General features: G+C 40.6%; 1 protein-coding gene across 1 annotated transcript in view; it reads right to left on the minus strand.

Moving 5' to 3' along the window:
* Window positions 1-12,996, minus strand: part of LOC119423976 (double C2-like domain-containing protein alpha) — a 25,636-nt gene extending 12,640 nt beyond the window's left edge. The window contains exons 1-6 of the mRNA XM_037691411.1: window positions 12,651-12,996; window positions 10,625-10,704; window positions 9,026-9,100; window positions 8,710-8,819; window positions 4,838-4,964; window positions 857-916 (exon numbers count right to left, since the gene is read on the minus strand). Of these exons, the coding sequence (XP_037547339.1) occupies window positions 857-916; window positions 4,838-4,964; window positions 8,710-8,819; window positions 9,026-9,100; window positions 10,625-10,704; window positions 12,651-12,996 (798 nt within the window). The remainder of the gene's footprint in view (window positions 1-856; window positions 917-4,837; window positions 4,965-8,709; window positions 8,820-9,025; window positions 9,101-10,624; window positions 10,705-12,650) is intronic.
* Between the last annotated feature and the right edge of the window lie 3,010 nt (window positions 12,997-16,006).

The following is a 16,006-nucleotide window of genomic DNA, read 5'->3' on the forward strand; positions in this document are numbered from 1 at the left end:
AGAGCACAGAATGTCATGATTTTAGCTCTCTGCCTCCTCTTGGCCACCTCCAAGCGTTCTTGGCCACGCCCACTTCCTAGCTCTGCACAGAGAACAGCTGATAGCTACAGCAGGAAGCTTATCCTGCAATATGGGCTTCACAAAGGCAGGAGGATGCTTTTTCTGCAGCTGTGGGCTACACAAAGATGCAGCAGGTGCTAAATAATTTCAAATAATTCATTTAAAATAAAAAATCCCATGCCAATCAGTCATATGTCATTTTGAAAAACCGCAATAGAGCGAGTCCGCGATAAACGAAACGTGAAGTAGCGAGGGATTACTTTATTAACTTACATTTTATATATATAAATGTTTCTGTACAGTGCCCTGAGATGACTTCTGTTGTGACTTGGTGCTATATAAATAAACTGAACTGAATTGGATCTGAGTTTGTAGCTGATGATAGATGTCGTGGAGTTGTTAAGATGTTTCTGTTTTTGCTATTTTTTTTTTAAAGGGAAATCATCTGAAAAGTAAAGATTATTTACCAAAACATAAATTTATAAGCTTAATAAACCAATAAATAAAATCAATGCTGGTTCTGTTCACTTATTCCATGGATGTCTAACAGACTTTTATGCTCTGTAGTTTTTCAGACCCTTTAGTATGACTGAGACTGATAATGTTTTCACTGTGTGCGTGGGTTTGTTTGTCTGTTAGCAAAATATCTCATCAGATTTCAATAAAACCCTCAGAGAATAACTTGGATGTACACATTCAAATTTTGGAGTCACCTTAATCCAAGATGGCCGCCACTAGTTTCCCTGAGCAAACACAAACATGTCAGTTTTACTGATGTGGAGCTAGAGCTGGTCACCTCTCTCAGGTAGCAGGAGATTCCTCTCAGGGCCGTGCTCATCGCTGTCGGCGAAGGCAACTGCAGGCAGAGAAAAAGGAAGAGGCAGAGCTGAGCGTTAGGCGCAGGAGAGCAATGGAGGTTTAAGAAGACAGCTGTATCAATCTGGAGGTGAAGCCAGTTTTTAAAGTTACAGGCCTGAGACGGCACGTGGTTTCAGGATGTCTGAGGGGGTTTAACGTTTGATCGCAGCCTCAGAGGGATAATCTAGTACCAGCAGGGCTTTCCATCATACGAAGAACAAAACCCCAGCAACCTCCCACTTCTTTCTCCCCGCTCCCCTCCCACAGCTTTTACTTTTTAATCCATTTGTTTCTCATCTCTCTCTCTCTCGCTGCCTATTGACACTCTGCCACCCCCCTTCGCCTCGCACTCTTTCATTTTTCTGATCCTTCAGCGTTTGTAGTGCACATGTGGCCTGACTGACATTTAGCCTGCACAAAAAAACCTATTCATGGGCTTTAAAAGCAGATGTAATTCCCTTTTATTTGTAATTTGAAGGAGGCCTAAATCATGTCTGTGGAGTCATTAAAAACAGCTTGTTTGCAAAATAAAAATTTAAAAAGGCTGTGTCTTGGGATATTTTTTGGATATCCTTTAAAGATTTAATTACCGTATTTTCCGGCGTATAAGTCGCTCCAGAGTATAAGTCGCATCAGTCAAAAAAAGCATCATGAAGAGGAAAAAAACATATATAAGTTGCTTTGGCATATAAGTCGCATGTATTATGTGTCATCCCTGACCCGTTGTGTTTATTATGCGTTTATTTAATGGTCAAAACAGCTTCATTTCGCCTGGGCGGCACGGCGCCATCCATCCATCCCTCCCATCCTTCACGGCCAAAGCCACTAGCTCTCCAGCGTTCCTCCGCCTGCACCAGCTGAGTGAAGCAAGTGCACACAGGAGGACTCGCTGTTGTAGTTCTTCAAAATTTAAAGTGTCAGTCAATAGAGCATTATGAATATGTAAAAAAAAAAACTTATATAAATCGCTTTGGCATATAAGTCGCAGGACTGACAAATCTATGCAAAAAACTGTGACTTATACGTTGGAAAATACGGTAGTTTTCAATATATTTAACAAAATGTTAAAAGTGTGATCATGTTTTTTTTTTCAGTTCTTCAAACACAACTTTTTTCAGAAAGATCGCTCATTGATTGCTATTCATTAACATTAGAGCTTAGCCTGAAACAGAATAAAAAAATATACAATTAGAGACCAAAAAAGCAACAAAATATTAAGTATAAAAATTAGGAGTAAATAGATTTTTAATGTTTGGGTGTTTAAAATTATCTACAGACACAAAAAAGGAAAAAAAAAAATCAAACCCTGTTGACAGCACAAACATCCATCCTGGTTGATTTCATTGCATTCCATCCATCCATCCATCCATCCATCCATCCATTATCTTTACCCGCTTCTTCCTTTTTGGGTCGTGGGGGTTCACTTGTACCCAAATCCAGCAGTCACTTTGCGAGAGGCAGGGGACACCCTGGACAGGTCTCCAGTCCATCACAGGGACACAAACAACCATTCACTCTCTCATTCACACCTAGGGACAATTTAGCGTTACCAATCAGCCTAACATGCATGTTTTTGGTCTGTGGGAGGAAACCGATGCATGCACAGAGATAACATGCAAACTCCACCCAGAAAAGTCTCGGTCCGGGATTTGAACCGGCGACCTTCTCGCTGAGAGGCAACAGCTCAACTGTGCCACCGTGCTGCTCTTCTCATTGCATTTATTAACGTTAAATACAGGTGAATGGCCTCAGTGCACATTAAAAAGTCTTCAGTCAAACCACCTTCCTAGGTGATCTGGACCCTTACCTGGAAATGTGTTTGATAGTCTGAACACAGTCTGTCCTGATCCAGGACTCCTGCAGGACTGACACGACTCCACACAGAGTTATTACCGGTACGTGGATGTCTCTGGGTGCAGATTTTACTGCCAGGTGTGAATGCTCACCACTTGCAATCAAATCACCCAAGATTGATGTTAATGCAAGGTCTGAACGGGGTCTAAAACAGGGATCAGCAACAAATGTGCTCATTTTGCTGCTCAAACTGTGAGGAGGCGAGCTCAGCGGCAAGTTGCCTTGTGTCAAAGTCAAAGTCTGGTCCAATTACGTGCTGTTAGCAAGTGAACTGAGCGGAATCAGTTTGTTTAATAATCAAATCCTTTGCAAGTTAAATAGAGTGAGCTTGGCCCATGGGCCACCAGTTGATGAACACTGCTTTAAAATAAATGGTTATCTCTGAAATTTACAGACTTATGTTGGATCCAGACTGCTTGGACTAAACAATCTAAGTTCATATAGGACTAAATAAGGGATATAACAAAATCCATCTTTTAATCCTTTTTTTATTCAATGGGTGGCAGAATGTGTAAAAAATGTTGAGCATGTGGCACTTTGTGCGTGGCTCTTTGTTAAACCAAATGATGCCGTTTTTATTAATCGTTAAAGTTTATTTCATGTCAAAATGTTAAACTCAACGGTGAGTAAAAGCTAAAGTACTGCTGGGTGGTGTCGAACATAAAAAATTATGTTCATAGGACCATATCTCCAGCATTAAAGGAATGGGTAACATTTTCTAGTGGGTTCATGGAAAGGTTATGAACAGTTAATATCTTACCTGTTGTAGATAGCTCAGTGACTGGTTGCAGTTTTGGGGGAAAAAGAGTTTAATACTGACTAAATCAATGAGCTAACAGCTTGTCCAAGTAAAGCTTAGACTGAACTGTTTCTGCGGTTTTAGAGCAACTCCAATCTGAAAGATTTCAGAGTGGTTCATGAAAACATTTTTTTTTTAAATTTTGCGCTACACATTTACTCCAACAAAAATATCACAAAAATTAAATTGTATGAACCGCAGATAGCTGCTCTGCTGTAATTTGCTATTGCAAATTGCATTTAACCATATAAGAGGAAGTGATGGTGCTATGATGATTTAAAAGCCATATATACTGAATTTTTCAGACTATAAGGATCACTTAAAATCCTTTTAATTTTCTCAAAAATCGACAGTGAGCCTCATAATCCAGTGCGCCTTGTGTATTAATTCTGGTTGTGCTTACTGACCTGGAACCGATTTTATGTGGTACAACTGAACAATGTTGAGAGTTATTAATGAGTTGAATAAAGTTTGACTTATCTGATTGTTTTGTTTCGCTTAATACGCCTTATGTCCGAAAAATACGGTAAAGCCATTAGCTCGTCAACCTGGTCAAAATCACACTGTTTCTCCAACCTGAGATGATTACATAGACAATTTTTCAACAAGTTAGATAATTATTGTTCATAACTATTCCACATACTTCAAAAGATCTGAAATATTGCTTTTAAACACAAGCTTTCCCTTTTTTAACTGGTTGAAACATGAGCAGGCACATAAAACAATGCTTTGAAACGCTATTCCCTTATGTAATTATTTTTGTGTCCATGCAGATGACAAAAAGAGAACGTTGGGTCACGAACAGCCTCATTATTGTTCTGTTTTCTGACACTTTCTTCTTCATGCATACTTAGATATTGCACAATTCTTCAGGCAGAAGAAAACTTGTTTACTTAACATTTAAATATAAGATTTTAAACGAGAAGAGGAACTTTGGGTCTAACTGCTACCAGAAGCATTTTCTCTGTTCTTTTTTTAATATCTTGCAGATAAACATATGGATACACTGTTTTAGGAGTGTGTTTACCATCACAGTGGTTTGTCAGTGGAGCAGTTTTAACACCTCCCAGGTACCGACTCACCTCTCCTCCCTGTCATTTTCTCACCTTTTCACCTAAAAGGCTTCACACACAGAAAGCATTACAGAAAACTAGACCACCCTGCAGCCATTTATCTGTCTCAAACACTTATTCTCCTGTCTCCTGCTCTCCTTTTTAATATTTCCATGCCCCCCCCCCCTTTTTTTTTTCTTTTTTATTTCCTCACAGGAGGTGGATGCTCCAGACAGATGTTAAAGTGTTTGGTCTGGTCAGGCTTCACACGGCGCAGGGCCACCCTCGACTCCCCGATGAACTCATTATGTGTCAGCTTGTCTTCGTCGCACACAGACACCCTGGGAGACAAACAGAGACAGGGCTGGCAGGGGAAGGTAAAAAAAATGACAAACAGCGAACGCAGCATGAATAAAAAATAAAGAGTAGCTGGTTAATGAGGCAGAGATGTGAATCTGGAAGGAGTTGAGAGTATTTGTGTGTTTGCTTGTGTGTCTGCAGGTGCATGATATATAAAAATATATAGATTCTTATTGTATTATGCTGTTATTTTGTCAACTATAAAACAAGAAAAGGAAGTGAGTGATGGAAACCTGATCAGAATTAGAAAACAAATTATGAGCAATAACAAGCACACCATAAAGATTTAAATATTCAGTTGTCACGTTTTCCTCCACTGGGAGTTCAGAAAGTGTGAAAGTGCACGACAGACGGTTAAGTCAATCCATATTTATGGCCCTGGTGAACTCTTACACCTGCCATAGTGTCAGCTGAAACATTACGGTTTGGGTGGGGGCAGCACAGAGGAGCAGAGGAGATGGAGGCAGGTTGGAGATGTGAAATGAAAAGGTGCCATCTGAGAGGCCGGAGTGACGCGAGGTGAGAAAGAAAGGTTAAAAACAGGAGAAGTAATTTAAACATGCAGTAGCTGGAATCCAAAAATGTAAAGATACGACTTGACCGATCCAATGAATCTTTAGAGGAAGGAGCTTTTTCTGTCTTTTTATTTGGCTTCTAACTAAAAATCAGGTCAAAGACACACCCCACTTTCCATTTTCTGGTAATGAAACACAATATAGCCAGAATGTGGCTGGTGCACAGGCTGGGTGCCTTGGAGCTGCAAAAATCTGCTTTTGTTAAACATAAAAAACATATAAAAGAAGAGAAATTGAAGAAATAGTAAGACCAGGGGAGATAAAGAACAAACAGAGCAGAGGAGAATAAAGAGAAATAAAGTGAGAGGTGACAACTGATCCAAGGGGACAGGAGTACAAAAGGTCAAAGGGTCAAATGTGAGAGAAGTGTCAAGTGTCTGCTGGATGTGAGGTAGGAAATGTGAACATTTTACTCTGACAGCTCATATTCACTACAAACTGATTTAAAATGTCACCAACGCAAGTAGAAACATCTGCTCCACGAAGGCATCGGTCTACAGATCCTCGTCGTAACGGGAAACAAAACAGGTTTGGACTCTGTGCAGCTGAAGAGTTCAGGAGGTTTTCTGTTTCTGCTACACTTTACTAAAACCACGGGTTCATTTAGCACCGGGGCTTTTCTGTAGAAGAGCTTACAGACGCACACAAAGAGGAAAGCAAAAATAATAATGGAGATATTACAGATTTTATCTTGGTCAAACAGTGACGTCATTCAACTCTCCAGCTCAGAATTTAGTTGTCTTTTTTTGTGGATCTACACTTCCTGGTTCAATTTGTGACCACTTTTGTTTTTCACTTGTGACCCTCCTGCCGCCCTTGGGTCAAAATGACCCACGAGGCCTTAGAGCTAAGACGGAGGCTTCGTAGGTAATGTCGGCCCAAGGGCAGCAGGAAGGTTAATTCTTCTGTGTTTGTTCTCGAATATGAAATATGAACATTTCATGTTTAAAAAAAATAAAGACTTTAAAACTGATTATTTTTCTAATAGAAAATATAATCAAACATTAGATGTTTGTACGTTCTAGTGAAGTTATCCAGTGAAACTCAACATGTAGTACTATTGTTATTACTAAATATTAGAGAATAAAGCTCATTTTGAAGAGAAGAGCTTGAACTCAGAGAAAATGAGCGTCGACGTAGATCCAGAGAGACTTATAAGAAGTTTGTTGAAAATTGGTGATTTATCACCAAACCTGGCAACAAGGTCGTTTTGTTTACGAGTGTCTGTTTTAAAGCTCAACATTTTTATTCAGGTTTTTTTTTCTGTAGTGACATCAAGATTTCCAGCTCTTTACTGAAAGAATCCCCAAGCTTCACAATGATACCAAACATTACATGAAGGGATTTCCCGGCACTATAAGGCAGATAGCAAAGATGTCAAACGACAAAGGGAAAAAAAATAAAAATTAATGGATGAATTCTGAGGGCATGCCTGTTGTAAAGTTTAACTTAAAGGTAAATTAAGAAGATTATTTTCTTCTTTAGGTACTGGGATTACTACATGTGTTTTTGTGGGCTCACTTTTACACAAATCACAATTATGACAATAATCACGTTTTTGTTCAACTGCGGCCTGAGCTCATTCTGACTCATTTTGTCATCGCAGTATTGAGTTAATGATAATGGTTAGATCTTTACCGGTCCATTTATTTTCATCTGCTTGAGTCAGTTCAGGGTTGCGGGGAGCTGGTGCCTCATATCTCCAGCAGTCAATGAGCAAGACGCAAAGCAAACCTACAACACCAGTCCACCAAAAGGCCACATACAAATCCACACGTCAACTAGGAGGAAACAGAAGTGCTTGGGAAAACCTGCATGTGCATGTGGAGAACATGCAAAAAGGCCCCAATCAGGATTCAAACGCTGAACTTCCTCGCTGCAAGACAACACTGCTGACCAACTTCACCACCGTGCAGCCATAATTAATCATCCTCTTCTTTTTAATGGAACCTGTTGTGTGTTTAATTCTGCTGCATGACTCATTTTCTGTTGGGATTCACAGACTGACACTTACATGATGAGTTATTAATGGTACAGAAGTCACCGTTTCATGAGTGGTCCAGATGGACCAGAACAGGAACTAACCTCACACAGTCTCTGAAGGCCATAACAGGTCATCTGGATAATTTATTTCAGAGTGGCACCCTTTGAAGTGAGAGGGCCGTGCAGTTTGTTTCCTGAAGTGTTTTATTTTCTCGTGGTATATTGCATACGTTGTGGTTGACCTGAATGAGGCTGCAGGACAGAAAACCATCATTTTATGTAACTTGTTTCCTCACTACAGCCTTTGGCTCATAGTTTACAAATCTTTCTGCTTTTACAGAAAGAAATTTACCAGAAAACTAGGAAACAATACATATCTAATCAGCTAAAAATGAAGAGCATGTGTATGATGGATTGGTTTAGTAAATATCACTTTTTCTTTGCCTGTAATCCATCACTGATTTGTCAGGTAAGACTTTTCTTTAGAGATTCAAAACACCAGATGACACCTGGAAGCATCCACGATGAACATTAGGATGATTTATGTCTCAGATAAAAAAGGCTTTTGATAAACAACAGTCAGCATCAGTGTGCTTCTCTCGAGTCAAACTTGAAGTCTCCTGTTGTTTACGTGCCTCAGCAAAATTAAATCAGCGTCACGGGTTGGTAGTAGGGCCAGTTTCTCTAATCTCCCTGGAGAAGCAACCCGTCGATCCTGTTCAAATCCAACTCTCATGCGTGCCACGGCAAAAGTTTTAGTCACAGGCAGAGACAATTCACAGCTCTGGTCACCTCCAGAGGGGGCGTCAATGAATTAAAGCACCCGGCGGTGCTTCGTCTGACCTCAATCCGTCACTACAAGTTTGGAAAACAAAAAGCAAAGGAGGCAGATGGAAAGAAATACAAAGAGAAAGGGGAGATCTTTTCTGATCTTGGTGGACAGAAAAGATTAAAAATGAGAAGGGGACGAGGGTGAGGTGACAGAACAAGAGGGTAGAAGGATCAGCAGAGATAGTGAACTGCTTTTAACTGACGGCAGAAGACTCAGTGACGGAGACAGGAGATAAGAAGTCTTTTGTAATCCTGAGTCAGATCTGGAAGGGTTTAGAAACACAGAGGGGCTGGAGATAAAGTGGACGGAAATAACCTCGTCTGAGGAGACGTTTACCGGAGAGTTTTGCGGTACATGTCCTCCTCTGTGATCCCGCAGTAGGTGAGCGTCTCGTTCCAGACTGGGTTGAGTGTGTTTCGAACAATCTTGGTTTTCAGTTTATTGGCCTGCACATCACAGCAGAGGAAGGAAAACCTAAGGTCATTTCGTCTTACTGCTGGTTTATTCGTCTACGAATGCATTTTGATGATAAAAGTCTAAAATGAGAACTTGATTGAAAAGTGTGCTTCAGCACTGTTGGCAACAGGTACCTGAAGGTCGTTATCTTTTATTAAAAAACACACAAAAAGCTTTGCTGGTTATAAAATCAGACCTTGCATGCTCCTGGCAGCAGATGCAGCTTGACATAAGGATCCGCCAAACCGTTGAAATCCATCGGTTTTAAACCCTTACAGAGAAAGCAAAAGATATTAAAGGAGCACCGGGCAAACGTCCAAAATGCATTTTTAAACAAACACCAACATGAGATTCATTTTAAATTAAGGCTAGAAGATACTTTAGGTATAAATTCACATATTCTCTCCATGCATGCATGTGTGGGTTTTCTCCGGGTACTCCAGTTTCCTCCCACAGACCAAAAACATGCATGTTAGGCTGATTGGTAACTTTAAATTGTCTCTAGATGTGAGTGAGAGAGTGAATGGTTGTTTGTCTCATTTGTCTCTATGTGTCCCTGTGATGGACTGGAGACCTGTCCAGGTTCAGGGTGTCTCGCACAGTTATTGTTGGATATGGGCACCAGTGATCCCCGTGACCCAAAAAGGAAGAAGTGGGTAAAAGATAATGATGGATGGTTATCTTAAGACTCTAGCCATCATGCATTATCTTTACCCGTGGGGTACGGGGGTCACTGGTGCCCATGTCCAGCAGTCACTGTGCAAGAGGCAGGGGGACGGACACCCTGGACATGTGTCCAGTCCATCACAGGGACACAGAGACAAACGAAACAAACAACCATTCACTCTCTCACTCACACCTAGGGACAATTTAAAGTTACCAATCAGACTAACATGCATGTTTTTGGTCTGTGGGAGGAAACTGGAGTACCTGGAGAAAACCCATGTATGCACAGGGAGAACATGCAAACTTCACTCAAATCCCACGCTGGGATTTGATCCATCAACCTTCCTCTGAGAAGCGGCAGCTCTACCAACTGCCCCACCGTGCCACCCTATCTTAAGTCTCATTGGTTGCAGTTTGGTTAATTTGAAAACTGCATGACATGGACAAATATAGGAGGTGATGGGCTCCCGTGCACATTTTGATTTAAAACTATTTGCTGCTGTTGCTCTTTAAACCACTCCCTTTTGTAGAGGTCACTGCAGCAAGCGAACTAGTTGAAAGATATGGCAATTTTTTTAAATGTCGGATGCACTTTCTGACACAACTTGTGCTTGAACCTGTGTTACTGACCACCAAGCTGCCTTGGACCCAGTCTAAAAACACATAAGCTATTCAATAAAACACTTTTTTTTTTTAATATTTAAAGAAAACTAAACCTTTGGAACATAAGAACTTAAAGAAGCACTTAAGAGCTATGATTTTTGGACCATGAAACGTAATGTGCACTAGATCCACGTCTGTCATTTTAATATCTTCTCTGTAAGCTGTCACAGCACGGCTGCAGGTAAGAGCAGTCCGCTGTGTGTCTGGGAGTTTTGCATAAATGTGCTCTGCATGCTAACATGTTCTAAAAGACAATATAGTATGATAGCATCAGCAGCTTCATGGTGTTAGCATGCTAATTCTTTAATAATAGGAGGTAATTCTTTATGAAAACATGTTTTTATGCAGAAATTAGGCAGTTTCGACAGTGACCAAAGTATGGAGATGTTTTTGAAAGAATTCTAAGACAATTTATTTGAACACATTATTGTAACAGATTGTTTCAGGTTTTCAGGGGAGTCTTTACCTTGGCTTTGAGGACTGTGCAGTGTAAGGAGCTCGTGGCTTTCTCATACAGAAGGTCAAACTCCAGCATCCCCAGGGAGGCTGCAAGAGAGTTAATGGAAGGAGAAAAAAGTTTCTTTGGTGATCGATTTTATGATGACAACTTTATCAGCAGCAGTAGAGATCAAAAATGATGGCAGGGAAAAACTTCAAGCTAGTATGAGCAGGAAATGTTGAATACGTTTAAACACATTTTGCTGATGTGGAAGTTGAGACAATCCTACCTGCCTGTGTTGATTTTGACATACTACTCTCAAACACAAGCTGATTATTCTATTATAGATGAGATTATTACATCATTATAAACTTCCAAAGACATATCTAAAAAAAAAAACAATGTTGCTTTGTGAGATACCAAGATAACTATGCAACAAAAATTACATTTTTATTGTGTTGCATGCACTTACATCAGCCGAGATAATATATAACACTAATGCATGACTGGATCAGTCAGTTTCAGCTTGAACCAGTTTCCAGCAGGGCTGTCTCAATTTTGAAATAATTTCATGCATGTGAAAATGAGCTTCTCTAGATCTAAGTAACGAAATAATATCTTGAGAAAACAAACTTGGTTCTTCTATCATTATCTCGACATAATGAGCATTGCTATCTAGAGATGATGAAACAAAAAACTTCTTTAAACAATGACATAAAATAAGTTAAAATGCATCTCATCTTTCTTATGGTAGCATGCACGTGAGTTGTGATCTCAGTGGGATTTGCCTGGTAAATACCGATAAAAGTAAATAATAATAATAATAATAGCTTAAAGAAGTTAGGCTGCACAGCTGCAGAAAGAAAAGCTTTGCAGAGAGTGGTGAAGGCTGCACAGAAGTTTGTTGGACTCAGTCTCCCCACCATCACAGACATCTACACCTCCAGATGCAGGAAGAGGGCCACCTGCATCATGAAGGACCCTACTCACCCAGCGCACACACTTTTTGCCCCGCTCCCCTCAGGAAGGAGGTTAAGGAGCATTAAGTGTAGAATCACTAGACTGAGGAACAGCTTCTGCCCTGAAGCTTTTAGACTCATGAATCTCTAACCAGAATAATCACTGTGGAAAAATCACATCATGTTGCTGCTGATCTGTTTCATGTTGCTGCTGATCTGTTTCATGTTGATGTGTTCATGCGTGCTCATCTGCTCACACAAACTCATGTTCGTGCTGCTGTTTGACATATTGTTTTTGTACTACTAGTGCTTGGCATATTTTTAGTTAATGTTTTTCTAAGTTAATATCTTAGATGTTATTACTGTTTTTCTTTTATATTTTATACTTTTGTTGGATGTAACTGGGACCCTGTGTACACAATTTTGTTCCGCCTCATGAACCACATGTGGTGTGTATGACAAATAAAGAATCTTGAGTCCTTGAAGTTGCTGATAATTGGACTTTTTTATTTTTAAAGATCTTTCACTTCTCATTTAAGGAGGTTTCCTGATTAAAATCGAAAAGTACAGAAGTTCAAGCTTTTAAGCTTTTGAGCTTTTCGGTTTTTGAACGCTGAACGCACAGGCAAAGCTTTCTCCTTTCCCTCTCTCCTAAGAATTGTTAAAGGGATAGTCTGGTTGTTTTAATGTTCTTTCAAATAGTTATCAAGTACCTTATCAGCTGAAATGTCAGTCATAGAGCATGAAGTTTGGAGAAAAGGGCAGAAGTCTTCCTTCTGGTTAAAACTCTTTCAAAATGTCATACCCATGTGACAGAATGCTGCCTAATTATAAAAACAACACCATTTAGTTTGTTGCTGTTTTCTATGTGCTGTTTGTATGTCGCTGGTGCTGAGGCTGAATGTTTCAGATGCAGCTGAAAGTTTTGTTGACAGCCTGTCGTCCATTAAAAGGAAAAGTCACCGAGGTTTATTTCTGTGTAAACCTGTTTCTGGGTGTAAACAGGTAAAACTGCTCATTTGGTGTGTCCAGGTCTGTCAGTCTAATTGTTTGTTTCCTGTGTGAAACCTGGTCGTTACTTCCAGGTGACTCACTATTGTCGTCGCTGTCGCCGCTGTCGATCTCGATGCTGGTGTCCATGCTGCTCATGGCCGACAGTGACCCTCCTCCTCCTGCAGCTCCTGGTAACAGCGGAGACAGAAGGTCACTGCTCGCCCGTCCTCCGACAGTGCCGCCACCTTGACCCGCGCCGCCCGGGCTGAGTGCAGCCGGCGCCGACAGCTGATTGGGCGAGAGCGGCTCTGAGAAGGAGGAAGTGGGCGAAAGGCGCGGAAAGTAGGCGGAGATTTGTCGAATGGGGCGTATGGGGCCCGGGGACACATCGATGGCCATGTGCTCCTGGATGGAGATGCCTAGACGGTTTCCTTTCCGCACAGTCATAGGGCTGGGAGGACAAACATGTTCACAGTTAAACACAGTTATCTTCAATACACAACATTTTAAAACGCATTCAGCCAAACGAAAGGTGAAGACACCGATGAGACGCCACTTCAGGGAGCTACAAATTATTTTAGTGAAAACTTTATCGAGATGATTATGACCGTTTTAAAGGCTTTTCTCGTAAGACGACGAAACACAGCAGAAGATGTGCAACATTTGCATTTCTATTGAATAAATCTGAATAAACCCAAGCCTGTGAAGGAGGAGAAAAGATAATGAACAAAATGGGTTCTCCTCCGAATCCTAAATAAAACAGCAGTGTGTGTGTGTGTGTGTGTGTGTGTGTGTGTGTGTGTGTGTATAAAGTTTAGGTCTAAAGTTTATTTAAGGACAATTAAAATTTGTACGAAAGTTAAATTAGGAAAAACTTAAACGTTTTGTTTTCTGTTTTAGGCCACAGATAAACTACATTATAAACTGAAAACATTTTGCCTTATTTCCATGAAATAGACTGGTGTTACAAGTTTAAAACAAGAAAACAGTTAGCCATGCAAGTGAAGTTAAGGCTTTGTTTTCACAGTTTTTTATGTTTTTGGGGTTTTTTTTGTACATGAATACTTTCTTCTCATTTACATAATTTTATTCTATATTCTAACAGAAATGCTGAAATCCTCAGTAGCAACCACACTGGTATATCTAAATACATTAAAATATACAAAGTATATTGTTTTTTTTTTTTGTTTGTTTTTACATTTTATATACATATATATTAAAATACATATGTATAAAATCAACATTTAGTTTTCTTCAACAAGAGCATCGTGTGTGTTTCGCTCTGCAGCTTGAACCTTTCAGAGGATCCTCATCTTTCTTTATTCTGTTTAATTTTCTCTAAAGTTCACTGTCAAGGGTGAAACTATGGCCGTCTGCCCTGAGATAAAGTCACTGTGAACCTTTGCCCCTGACTGTTGACCTTCAGTGAAGCAGCGAGACTCGTCCATCATGGCCAGAACTGGTCTCTGTGAGCTCGTCAGTGGGTGGGAGAGTCACCACGGCTCATCCAGCTTTAGCTCGGCTGGTGATGAAACGAACATCTGAAACACGCTGCAGTGTGCCAGCTTCCTTCCCTCGGCTGACTGAAAGCACTTTGATAGACTTTTGGCTCAGCGATGGGGGATGATGCACATCTTGCCTTCTGAAAAAACAGCCGCGGCCATTTTGGTCTCATAACTGCACAATGAAGGATTTCGACACGTCACGACTGCTGCTGCGTAATTATCCAAAGACAAAATGACCTTTTGCCTTGTGCAACTTTTCCGACCTTTGCAGAAATAATGTCGATAACGAAGATAAATCAGTTACAGCTTTGACACAACAATATTAAAATAAAACTTAACGCAGCTCTGATGGAAGTTATCTGAAGTGGAAGATGGAAAGACATTAAGGTGGAGGTGAAAACAACTTAATGAAGCTCCCTGTTATCATGTAGACGATTACAGCCAGAACTGATATAAAGATCAATAAACTGTGATGAGCTGGTAATAACCACCGTCATTATGTGGAATGCATAATTCATGAAAGCGCACACAAATACATAAATACAACCCACACGTATGCAAACACACACCTCTGTCAGATCATTAATTCATGCCTTTACGCACACACTAAGCTGCATTATGAGTCGGTGTGTGTTCGCGCAGCCAGTCCCCTTCCAGTTCTGGCAGATGTGGCTGAAAGCTGGAGCAGCTCGAGCACCAACGGCACACGTTCAGCAGCAAAGCCCCGCAGGCTCACAGTTCTCTGGGAAGCTGAAGCTCCTGATTAATGGCTCTCGTGCTGCCAGGTGGGATCTCCCTCATGTCTGCTTTACATCGACCCCTTTGTTAGTCAGGAAGGTGATGAAACGATAATCTGGTTTTACCCCCAAACTCACGAGTTGTATAGGGATGTATATCGACTGCCACCGTTCATCTTAGTTTTAACCTAAAATCATCTTTTTGTATTGAAACGCACAGATTGTTGGAGTGGGAGTGCCTTGTCAGCTAAAGTCATGTTTATGAGAGATGTATGCCAAGGATGTTGTGGTCATTTATATCTAGAGAAATCGACTCGTATTAACAAAGGACAGGCCCAAGAATATGAATTAATGTGGAAACCTTTAATGATGTTCTGGGGAGTGGTGGTGCAGAGGTTACAGAAGGTGCTGTGATCGGAAGGTCGCCAGTTTGACTCCCTGGACTGAAAACATCAAAATGTGGGTGGGAAAGGTAAAGCACCCACACCTGTCTCCACTCTAATTTGCCCCTCTCTGGGCCCTTAACCCCCACCATCTGCTCCCCGGGCACCCTAGATAGCAGCTCCACACAGAGGGCTGTGGTAGCTCTGTGGTCTGTTGAATCAGGAAGGTCATCCGGCGTAAAAACGATAGCCAAGTCTTTGTGCAACTTAGTTTGCTGTGGCGACCCCTGACGAAGGGAGCAGCCGAAAGAAGAAAAATTAAAATATAAAAAAATAAATATGGAAATCTTTAATGAACCTTCTGACACACTAAGGAGCACAATATGTAATGCTGCCGTTTTTGTTTGTTTTCAAAGTCAAAGTCAGAGTTTCTATATTTGTCATGCACACGAAATTGTGTACACAGGGTCCCAGTTACATCCAACAAAAGTATAAATTGTAAAGAAGAACAACAATAAGATCTAAAATATGAACAAAGAAAAACGCTAAACTAAGAATACTAAGCGCTAATAGTACAAAACTATCATTACACTGCTAACTACATATCAAAACATGTTTCTACCTCATGTACTACACATGTACTAATCAACACGTATCTCTAATCTAGTCTCTTAATTACTTGAAGGATTCAAGGATTTTTTTTATTGTCATACCAGCTCACATTTGCATGTTTGTGGTACGAAATTCGGACTCAGGTCCCAGATCAAGAAGTCTAACTATTAACATCTGAGCCTGGTGGTCTTGCTCTGAATGCTCCTCAGCCGCCTGCTTG

Source organism: Nematolebias whitei, chromosome 17, assembly GCF_014905685.2.
Source record: "Nematolebias whitei isolate Nwh7 chromosome 17, NemWhi1, whole genome shotgun sequence".
Classification (NCBI taxonomy): domain Eukaryota; kingdom Metazoa; phylum Chordata; class Actinopteri; order Cyprinodontiformes; family Rivulidae; genus Nematolebias; species Nematolebias whitei.